Source organism: Microcaecilia unicolor, chromosome 4, assembly GCF_901765095.1.
Source record: "Microcaecilia unicolor chromosome 4, aMicUni1.1, whole genome shotgun sequence".
Lineage (NCBI taxonomy): Eukaryota > Metazoa > Chordata > Amphibia > Gymnophiona > Siphonopidae > Microcaecilia > Microcaecilia unicolor.
This window is the reverse complement of record NC_044034.1, coordinates 366,608,958-366,620,988: the sequence shown is the minus strand read 5'-3', so window position 1 is coordinate 366,620,988 and position 12,031 is coordinate 366,608,958. Positions and strand designations below refer to the sequence as shown.

The following is a 12,031-nucleotide window of genomic DNA, read 5'->3' as shown; positions in this document are numbered from 1 at the left end:
GAGGTAAACTTCCTCGATGAATCAAGGGCAGCTTTATGGAGCAGCTTGTAAAGGAACCAACGGAGAAGGAAAAATTCTAGACCTAGTCCTTAGTGGAGCGCATGATCTGGTGCGGGAGGTGCTGGGGCCGCTTGATAACAGTGATCATAATATTCGGATTTGATATTAGCTTTGAAGTAAGTATACAGAGGAAATACGTTAGCGTTTAACTTTAAAAAGGAGACTATGAAAAAATGAGAACGGTGAAAAGAAAACTTAGAGGAGCGACTGCGAGGGTCAAAAATTTACATCAGGTGTGGATGCTGTTCAAAAACATTCTAATTGCATTTTCGTTTTGTGACGTTAGCTCTGGATCGTACCAGTTGTTATTCTGTCATATATTTTTAGTCTTCCAGGTGTATGGGGCATTGTCGTCCTGAGTTTTCTCACTGTGTTCTAATCATTCAGCTCCAAAGTTCTCCCGGTAGTTGATCAGTTGAGTGTGTTTAAACCAGTCCCAGAATAAATCTACATCAGTTCTACCTCACGTATTTTGTGGAAGGATTGGTGACACCTTCCTTTTCTCGATCCTAGTTCACGTTAAAGTTGAGCGTAAAATGATCCGACCATATGACTGGTTCCCAATCGACATTGGAGATGCTAATGGAGTGGCTCCACTTGAGCAGGCTAGCAGGTCTAGTTGATGGCCCTTTGAGTGAGTCACCGTGGATTGAGTCGCGGAGCAATTCATGGCTGTTAGCATATAGTAAAGTTCAATAACTTTTTGGTCATTCCTGTCTTCCAAGTGAATATTGATATCTCACAGTAGTATGTTGAACTGGGAGTCTAGTGAGGTTTTTAGGACAAAGTCATAGAGCGTCTCCTTCGCCCAGGCCCAGCATCCAGGAGGGCAGTAGAACAATATACATGTTATCTTTTCTCATAGTGACTTTTCGCTGATTTTGTATGCCATGATTTCCAGGTTAGGCAAGAGGAATGAGTCAGTTAAGGTGATTTTGAATTCGCTGTTGTGAATCAGTGCCACTCCCCTACCTCTGTTTCCCTCTCTGGACAGACACAATTTTGAACCTTGAGGACACAGGTCATGTACTATGGGGTCCAATACACAGTGGATCCATGTTGGTACTAGAAAGACACACCCTGGTTGAGATTCGGTCATCTAGTCATTTAGGACTTGTGCCTTATTGCAGATAGGGAAGGGCATTGATCTAGTAGCATGGGATGGGGGTGCTGTCTTTCTTCTGAGTGCAGTGTGTTTTAATTTTTACCAGGTTGTGTTTGCATTTTAGGTGTTGCCTTTTTTTTCCATTTTCACACGTTGGCAGTAATTTTTATTGGGTTATGTAGGTCTGTGCAGTAGATAAGATTACTTGGATGGGCCATTGGTGAATCGGGACATTAGAAGCTGATTCAGCCACAAGGCCCACACTTAGTTGTGGCCTGGTCCAACGGGACAGGTAGGTCAGAGTGAGGAGCCAGTACAGAGTAACAGTGGAGGCCGCCATTATGTTTGTGGGGTAAGATGGTGCAACTTGAGGGGTGATGGTAGTTTCCACTTTGTTTAGGTTAAGTGGTGTTGGCTTTAAGTACTGCTCCTTTCTTTTCTTTCTTTTTCCTTCCCTTTTTTTTGTAGGTGTCTAGAAAAGATACTGGGTCAGGACAAGCGGAAGAGTCCAGCTTCCATTCCAGGTGGGTGCGGAACTGTGTGGCAAAACCAAATCTCCAGGGGATGGTCCGCATGGCAATCCAAGGTGCACTAGGGACAAAGCGTTCACAGTTCAAATATGCGCTTGCAAACCACCAAGGATCAGGGGGCCACCATGCTGCAAGGGCATGTGTCACTCGGCTTTTGGATCGCCCGCCTTTCTATTCCCCAGTGACGGAGCTGCTCCCTCCTGTGGTGGGAGCATTTCAATGGAGTTCTGCAGAAGCATGAGTTTGCTGTGGTTTGCCACTCACACCCATGGAAATTTGGCTGAATCTGGTCATTTTTCCCTAGCTCTGCTTTGGACTAGTCTAGAATATGAAGAGGATTTCCCGAGTTGGTAATATAACTTCAGAGACGTGCCCGAGTGTTGGACTTGGCTTTGCCTCCCCTCCTTACCGGTTCTCGGCTCTTTCCTCTCTCCTAGATTGTCAGCAGGTCTCTCCTCTGAAATATCTTCTCACTCACGGTGCTCTTAGACCGAAGGCATCCGCCTCTCATCTCGGTCTGAGCTGGGCTGGATTTCTGAAACCCTTACCGGGATGACTAGGGTCTTCTCTGTTGAGGACATCCGTTTCTCTCTGGTAGTGTAAGCTGCAGTGCTGGTCGTGATGTTTAGCCACGGGCAATTGCCACAGTGTGGCTGCTTCCTCTTCCGTGCCTGCAGCCCGTCACTCAGTCTGTCGCGCTGCTGGGTTGGTCACAGCATCCCAGGAGTTTGCCCGCCCAGCACAGCAGTTGCTCCTCCATGCTCGGATTCCACTCTCTGGTAGTGTCAACTGCAGTGGAGTTTGCGGGGCACATTATCTTCACTGGGCTGGTTCATTCTCCAATTTCTGGACCGAGTACAATCCCTTAGTGCCCCCTGCTCATGATCAGTGCCAATATCTAGATTTCGAATATATCTTTAAATGCTGCAGCCTGCGATTCCAACGAAAACCGATCACGGAGTTTAACTATTCACCCAAAATCTTTTTTCTGCCAAATGTTCGACACCTTGAACACAAAAGAACAGAGAGACTGGTGGCACCTTAAAAAATGACAGATTAAGGAGGAAAGTGACTAGGCTGATTTAAAATACTGCATTTTACCTCTCCTGAAGACACTCTAACCCCCTGGGAACAGACCTCCACCCCCAGATGACACCACCAAATCTCTCCACCCCAAAAGGAACTTCCCTAGACTCCCCACCCACTCTGAAGACACACCATGGACCTACTAGGTGTTTCTGATGGCTAGTGAGTGGAGAAGGAGCAATCCCTAGTCTGTCCTTCCCTGGCAGGTGTTAGCTTCAAAAAGGCGCCTGTTTAATCCTAGCAAGTCTCATAATATTACTCCTAGGGGTTATGCTGCACAATTTTTGCCCAAATAACACATTCAGACTTCTACGGTCTGTGCCCTGAGAAAGGCAAGGACAAATCAAACTCGGGTATAAAGAATCACATACCATGTAAAATGAGTTTATCTTGTTGGGCAGACTGGATGGACCGTACAGGTCTTTATCTGCCGTCATTTACTGTGTTACTAAATGGCAAAAGCATGCATTACTTGCACTTAACACTGATTTGGTAGCACAAAATGAGCAAAATAATAATGAGATGCAAAGCACGCAAAGCACCTCATGCACCTCATTATTTTCCAGACCCAATAATGCAACTGTGTTACTCATGTTAAGATGATGTCAACTTTGAGTTAGTGTTATCTTTTCTCTCTGGGAGAACTGGGCATCTAATTTGTGACCTGCTGTTCCCAGGGAGCCCCCTTAAAGGAGCACTTGAAACCTTCCTCCAACAGTCAAAATCCCATCCCCCACATCGATACCCCCCCCCCCCACCACCACCATCATCACCTCAAACTAATCAAATTTCCATCCCTTTACTCCCCTGACTGTTAAAATCCCCTTCTCCACCCACCGATACCCCCAAGCACCTACCAAGGATTTCCCTGATGACTGGGAAAGGGGGGGCAGAAGCAATGCATTTTGTAACTGCTCCTAATTTTGGTTTTCCACCTTCATGCTCACCTCCAGTTTGGAATCAAATTTAAATATTTCATTGGGTGTGAAGAAGATGTCAATCTTGGCTATCCCACCAACTGGTATCACACCCTGAGAGGGTACAACAGTCATTCCAGGTACCGGGGTCATATCAAGAAGCTTCAAAAGAAAAGAAAAATCAAAGATTCTGTTAACAATTATTAAAAAGTTACTTCACAGTATTATTTTTACAGTTCACCCTCTTCACCTTTCAAAACAGAGAATAATCTTTTGCCAATTTTCACTGTTCTGCTTATTTGAAAGCATGAAGTGCAGGAATTTATATGATTTATTGGTAAACATTGGGGCTCATTTTCAAAGACTTACAAAGCTCCACAGATTACTATGTAATTTTATAAGTCTAAGTGCTTTGAAAATACGCCTCTTTTTGGAGCAAATTTTAGAAACTGAGGTTCTGTTTACACATATAAAAGCAGATTTATATGCATTTAACCAGTGATTTTACAAAGGTGAAACTTAAATATGGAAGAAACCAGAGATTTAAAGAAGACATGTTAGATTCTCCTTCACAGTATGCGGACAATTCTATGAAAAGGACACATGGGTGGTAATTCTGTAAGTGAACACCTCCTTTTAGATGCCCCAGTACCACTCATCGAGAGCCAATATTATAGCGGCACCTGGGCAGGCGGATAGCAAAGTTACTGACCTGTAGCGGGTGTTCTCACATGTGGGTGAGGTCATTCACAGAGCCTGGTGCGGACACTGCCATGGTGCACTGTCACTTTAAAACTTTAAGGCAGTGCCCCCATCGTGCATACTGTTAATAGAATACTAGTGCAACCCTGTATCAGGGCGCCTAAAATCTAGGCAACTGCAGTCAACATCAGCCATAGACCTGACCTAACTGCGGGTTCTTAAATGCGGCAAAGGATGTGCGTAACTCACAGTGTTCAGACAAAGTTGCGTGAAACTGTCAGTACAATGCATGCTCTTCCCATGCTTCACCCATGTGAATGCCCCCTTGATTTACCACTATGCTTAGCGGCTTCGCTGCCACTTACACGTGTAAATGTATGCTTAGCTGAAGGGACAGTATTCTGTATTTACGAGCAATTAAATACTCGAATGGTTTTGAACATCCATTTCACCACAAAGTTGCCCTCAACGGGTGTCAATGTCATGGTTCTACCAACCCAATGTGTAAATAAGCCACAGCGCCATCACAGACAATGATCGCACTCCACAGTGACATTTTCGCATGTGCCTTCTTCAAGGGATGCTATTCATCAAGAACCTTCTTCCATGCATTTTTATACAAGACGACGTAGTACTGGGGGACAACTCTGAGGACTATCATAAAGTTAACCAGGTATCTTTATCCAGCACTGCTTTTAGTTGCATTGCTCCTTCTCTCTGGAATTCATTGCCATCTGAACTTCGACAGGAGGTTTCATATAGGAAATTTAAGGTGGGCCTTAAAAATGTGTTATTTTCATACAATCATTTAATCATAAAGATTGAAACAGATGACCAAGATTGTTTTTTTTTTGGAGACTTTCCCCTATGTTTTTAATATACTTGTCTACTGGGTTACTGTTGTGCTATACATTACTCTCACTTTTTGTGTTCATACGGATATGAGAATAATCATTTGCAGTTGTAATGTATGTGGCTTTCTTTTATATATTGTATACCACCTTAACAAATAGTGCAAAGTAAATAAATATAAATCAATAAATAACTGAAAAGCCTGGTTATAAGATGACAGGAATTAGGTAGAATGAAAAAACGTATGGTTAAAGAGCATGTTTTAAGAGCAAATTTAAACCTTATTTATTTATTTATTTATTTATTTATTCAGAACATTTATACCCCGCTTTATACCACTGAGAGCAGCCTCTAAGCGGCTTACAAAGAACTGAAGAAACAATTACAATATCAATATAGGGAAAGGCTCAGGGGAAGAAGGGAGAGGAAGAGACAGAGAAATAGGGAGAGAGATGGTCCGCAAAGCTGAGGATGGAAAGGACTGCAGGCGTGACGATGAAGCACAGGAAGGGGCTGAATCTCCGAGTCTGCCAGTACAAACACCAATGATGTGAAGGCCAGGACACTCCGAGCGAGTGACGAGAGCTGCAGCAGGGGAAGGCGAAAGATGTCCATCAGCCTGCCACACCAGCTCCCCGGATGTCGGACACTGCAACCAGGAAACGTAGGATCCAAAGGCCCAACGGTCCAGCCGCAGCAATCGACGAGCGAAGAGCAGTACAACGGATCGCACTCAGAGAGGCGGGGCCCAGGATGCCATCGGGCCCAGCAACGATACCGCCCATGCTGACCGGAGCGAAGGCTGCCATTTCCCCACAGCAACCATACCGCTCCCATTGAACAGCTGATGCGAGGGAAGCCGGCGACCCGGCCGAGTCAATACAAGGAAGGCGGAGCTGCTCAACAGCAAAAGAGCAGGCACACGCCAAACGCTCCTCCTTTCAAGCGCCCCCATCAGTGCCCCGACTCATAGGAAGAAGAAGGAGAGAAGAGCCGCTCAGCTAAGCGAAAGCAACGGGGCGGGAACAGTGCAGATGAACACAGGCCCCGCAGTGAAGAGAACAACCACCGCCCACTGCCACACGACGAGGCAGGCCGCGGAGGACCGGCGGTTGAGCTGCAGAAAACAATGAAAACAAGTGGTCCATGCGTGGGTGAGCAAAAGATCGGGGTCAAGGTTTCGTGGTGTTCAAAAAGAGGCCCAGGGCCAGCAAAAGCGAGCCCAACCACTGTGCTGACATGCAAAGTTAACCCCGCGGATGCTCGGAGCCGTCGGTTACAGTCCGTTACTGGCGGCCATCTTTACTTTTATAAGAGAAGATCTGCACAGCAGGTATATGGTAATTGGTTCCAAAGTATGAGGCCATGCAACTGAAGACTCTGGATCACGTATAACCAAATGTGAACACCCTGAAAGAAGGAACTTCCAGGAGATTGGAATTTAAAGAGCAAAGGGCCCTTAGGGTGGCAGGAGTGAGGTGCAACGCTGGAGCGCGCTGAACGCTAATTCTAAAACAGCATAATTTGGAAGGGAAACAGGCAGGGGAGAAATATGTGTAGATCACATAGGGAAGAACCTTTATTGAGTATAAACTCTGCAGAGTCATCAGGTGTAAAATCCAGGGTTGGTTACAAGCAGGTTTAGTGAAGCTAAGTTGGTTAACTATCTTAAACAGCTGGCACAATTGATTTTGAAATAGAAGATCTTTTGGTGTGCTTAAGTAGGGTCCTATAATTGTGTCAAAGAATTTTGCAGTATTGAAGGCAGGCCAAGGATTTAAGTTGCCATTACTGTCTCTCTGCTTGTCTCAATGATCTGTTACGAAGCCGAAGTTCATTTGAAAACCAAGGTTTGTGTGTGGTCAGGTTTAAACTGGTCCTTTAAATAGGAGCTAATTCCTCCTGAACAGAATGCATGCGTGATGAAAAAAAAAGTAGTTTAGTCTCTAAAAATGCACCTGGGAATTCATCTGAAACAGGCTGTTGTGATCTTGGGAGGTGAGCCCTGGGACCGTAGCAGAATTCCTGACCATGGTAAACAGGTCAATTCCGAAGGCAAAGAAGAAGAGGCAAGACAAGAGCTTGGCATTGATACAGCAGGAAGTAGGAGACAAGGCTGAAGCTTGGCAAGACAGGAACCAGCGGCAAAATAGGAACTTGGCAAGACAGGTGACAGTTGTGAAGGCACTCGAGGTGGGACTGGGCTCCCTTAAAAGCACTGAGCCCTGTGATGATGTCCAGATGCTCCACACCGCCCCCCCCCCCCCCGACATCCCGCCGCTAGCCCTATATCTGGCAGGCTGCGGTGCGTACCAGGAGGATGTCGTCCACAGGCTGCCTCGCTAAGCTGTTGGGGTTGGGACAGGAGCCACGGCGAAGCTGTGACACAGACAAGAATGAAGCTGAAAAGTGTTCTTTAGCTAACCTGTGCAGGTAGCAATACCAAGCACATGAAGGAAGAGATGCAAAGCAGGTGAAGAAAAGAAAAAATGCATCTGGAGAAGGCAATGGTTAGATCAGGAAGCAGGACTACAGTAGAAAGCTACTTCAGAAGTGCGGATTGCTTTAACAGCCACCAGGTCCAAGCTCTGACCAATGAGATGGGTCGGAGCAAGGGAAATGAATAAGAACCTACAATCTTGCAGCAGGGTAAAAAAATATTTTCCAAATGCAAGGAAGGGGATTGCACATGAATATTAACATTTCCAAATAAAATCAATGGGCCTTTCAAGACTATGAAGTTTGCTATCAGAGTACTCATTGAGGTCAGTTGAAAGGAATCTGTTATTGATTTTGTCTTATGCAAAGATCCTGTTCAATCTCTTCATGTCATCCCTTGCCTCAATACACCTAGGACTAAATGAATACTATTATCCTACACAGGTAACATCCTGCTTCGCTTACCAGTAACAGCATCAAACAAAGCTCCAACTCAGTCTGTAGCAAACGGTATGACTGCTGTTAGCACCTGGGCTCTGACCAATAAACTGAAACTGAATGTGCAAAAAAGCAAAGTCCTATGGTTCCGAAATCATGGAGCTGAGGTCCCATCATCAGTATCTTTGTCCAATGGTAAAAGCTTTACAGTTGAATCTAAAACCGGAGTATTAGGGGTCTTGCTTGATTCTTCACTCACCTTCTCTTCCCATATTAATCAGCTATGGAAGAAAACACTATTCAAAATGAGACAGCTACGTCTAGTCAGACCATTATTCGACCCAAAAGCCTTCGCACTACTAATCCAAATGTTAGTCCTACCTCACTTGGATTACTGTAACGTTATCAATAGAAAAAAAAACTGTAAATCATACAGAATATATCTGCAAGACTAATATACAGATTGAATAGATATACTAGTGTGTCAACTCATCTAAACAAACTGTACTGGCTTCCCATTGCAGAAAGACTCAGGTTCAAAGCTACTTGTTTAATTTTCCAAATCCTACAGGGCTTCACCTCTGAACTGTTGACTAAAGACTGCTTCGCTACATTTGGTCCAGTCTAACAGATTGAAAAAAACAACTGATGCTTGCCTCACCATTTCAAAAGACAATTTGAAATCAGAAGATTTTCAGCTCTCTATTCCCTGTGCTTAGAGTCAAAATATGGAACTTTTACCTATTCCCATCAAAACAGAAAACAGCTACCTCAACTTCAGGAAGAGGCTAAAAATCTTTCTCTTCCCAAGGCTGCTTCATAATAATCCATCGTGATTTTACTTCCTTGTATCATTCATTATCCTTTTGTTTCATGTTTTTAGTCTCATGCATTAACTCCAATATTCTCATACCTCACACTAACACTATCTGCTTTCGTCTCACCTAGAATGTAAACCGCACTGAACCCTGGAAAGAGGATATTAGTGGTATACAAGAATTGAATTGAATCGAATCTGCATGGGTTTGGGCAGTGATTCCTAAATCCACTGCTCCTTGATATGCAAATCTATCTTATGCATATTCATTGTGGATATCCTGAAAACGTCAAGGGCTCAGCCAGTAAATAGACGCGTGCTAATTTTAATTTTAGTGCATGGCCCTTTTTCCCAGCTGTGGTAAAAATGGTCCAGTGAGTGCCAAAAACACGCATCCAGACTACTGCAGGTCACTTTCTACTGCAGCTTAGTAAAAGAGCCCCTAAGTGAGATCACTAGCTGGACATCTGCATCACAATAGACTATATCCAAATTTCCGTATGATCTTATACAAGGGGCTCAAAAATAGATTAAATATACCATTCTTTTGTTCTTCTGTAATTCAGTGGTTATAATGTTTCTAAAAAAAAAAAATCAATCTTACTTTGTCAAAGTTGAAGGTATTTTATCTCATTTTTGGACTCCAGATTGTGGGGTTCCTCAGGAATCGCCCCGTCACCAAGTTTTTGAACATCTTTATGAGCTCATTGACCTCTGTGAAATTAGACTGGGACGAGTTCCTGTGCTCTTATGCAGGTGATATTTTTATTCTGCTTGAACTATCTTCTGATACGGATCCATCATATAAGAGGCTGCTGAACTGTATTAACAAAGTTGAATGCTGGTCTAATCGTAATTTACTTAAGTTGAATCCTGTTAAAACAAAATTTGGGGGGCTAGGGCCTTTCTTTCCCTTAACTATTGCTTTAATAACACTGAAACACTTGTAATAGATTCTACAGGAGGAACCCGAATTACAGCTATGTTATGCAAGGTTCCGCATTAGGAGTTATGGACCGAGAAAGGGATCTGGGAGTCATCGTGGATAGGACGTTGAAATCTTCAGCTCAATGTGCTGCGGCGGCTAAGAGCGAACAGAATGTTGAGTATTATTAGAAAAGGGATGGAAAACAAGCATGAGGATGTTATAATGCCGTTATATCGCTCCATGGTGCGACCGCACCTGGAGTATTGTGTTCAGTTCTGGTCGCCTCATCTCAAAAAAGATATAAAGGAATTGGAGAAGGTGCAGAGAAGGGCGACAAAAATGATAAAAGGGATGGGACGACTACCCTATGAGGAGAGGTTAAGACGGCTAGGACTTTTACCCTGGAGAGAAGGCGGCTGAGAGGTGATAAGATGAGGTTTACAAAATAATGAGCGGGATAGAGCGGACAGATGTGAAGCGTTTGTTTACGTTTTCAAACAATAATAGAACCAGGGGACACAAGATGAAATTAGAATGTGGTAGGTTTAAAACAAATCGGAGAAAGTTTTTCTTTACTCAGCGCGTAGTTAGACTCTGGAACTCATTGCCGGAGCAGGTACTGACGGCAGCTGGCCTTGCTGAGTTTAAAGGGGTCTGGACAGATTTCTGAAGGAAAAGTCCATTGATCGTTATTAAATTTGGGGTTTTTTGCCAGGTTCTTGGGGCCTGGATTGGCCGCTGTCGGAGACAGAGTGCTGGGCTTGATGGACCTTTGGTCTTTTCCCAGCGTGGCAGTGCTTATGTGCTATGCGTTAGATTCTTTATTCACTTTTGAACCACTAGTAAATAATGTAGTTAAGACATTTTTTTAAATGGAACAAGATCTGTTCGTCCTTTTTTCTATGAAAATCACTTTGCACTTTTGGTCCAGGCTACAATTTCAGCACAGCTCAATTACTGTAACTGCCATTATAGAGGAATCATTGATGCTGTGTTAAAAAAATTACAATTTACCCAGAACATAGCTGCAAGACTCATTTTTGAAGTTTGATTGTGTTGTACCCCTTTTGTTGAATTCCAGTGTGCTCCTGCAATGGGAATTGTTTTGTTTTTTAATTTTTAAGCAGTATGATTCTTGATGAGTATCTTTCTTTAATTTGTTTCTATAATGACAGTTCAACTAAAAAGTTGGAACAAAATTGTAATGTGATTTTTGCTTCCTTCAAAGGGAAAGTTTCTTAGAAAAGTTGTTTTCCTACAAAGCTGTTCAATTATGGGATAACCTTTTCACTTGTTACCCACTTTGGGTCCAATTCATTGGGAAAAGGTGGTATAGAAAAGCAAGAATTAAATTAGGTTAGATCACTGTGTCTGATTTTCTTGCTTCAAACTTTTAATCAATGGGAATGGGAATGTCTCATGCACTCACAACTTCTTCATTCTCTACAGTTCTGCCAGGATCAAGATCCCAGTGTTTTCCTAGAACAATAATGGTTACCCAGTTTCAGTAGCTAATACATGGTCTTTCTGCACGCAAGCCTTCTGATACTAACACATTAAGGCAGTGGATGCTTGGAACAGCATCCCAGTGGAGGTGGAGAAGAGAAAGATAACACCAAAATTAAAGAAAGCATGAGACAAGCACCAATGATGTCTTAGGGAAAAGAAAGGATTATAGAATTACTACTACTACTACTACTTAACATTTCTAGAGCGCTACTAGGGTTACGCAGCGCTGTACAGTTTAACAACAAAGGACAGTCCCTGCTCAAAGGATCTTACAATCTAAAGGACGAAATGTCAAGTTGGGGCAGTCTAGATTTCTTGAATAGAGGTGTAGTGGTTAGGTGCCAAAGGTGACATTGAAGAGGTGGGCTTTGAGCAAGGATTTGAAGATGGGCAGGGAGGGGGCCTAGCGAATGGGCTCAGGGGGTTTATTCCAAGCATGGGGTGAGGCGAGGCAGAAAGGACGGAGCCTGGAGTTGGCGGTGGTGGAGAAGGGTACTGAAAGGAGGGCTTTGTCTTGAGAGCGGAGGTTACGGGTAGGAACGTAAGGGGAGATGAGGGTAGAGAGGTAGGGAGGGGCTGCAGATCGAGTGCATTTGTAGGTTAGTAGGAGAAGCTTGAACTGTATGCGGTACCTGATCGGAAGCCAGT

At 43.8% G+C, this 12,031-nt stretch overlaps 1 protein-coding gene across 1 annotated transcript in view; it reads right to left on the bottom strand.

Annotated features, from left to right (window-relative positions):
• CFAP47 (cilia and flagella associated protein 47) overlaps positions 1–12,031 on the bottom strand; it is a 1,083,264-nt gene that overhangs the window by 944,282 nt on the left and 126,951 nt on the right. Inside the window, 1 exon segment of the mRNA XM_030202357.1 lies at positions 3,729–3,860. Within this exon segment, the coding sequence (XP_030058217.1) occupies positions 3,729–3,860 (132 nt within the window).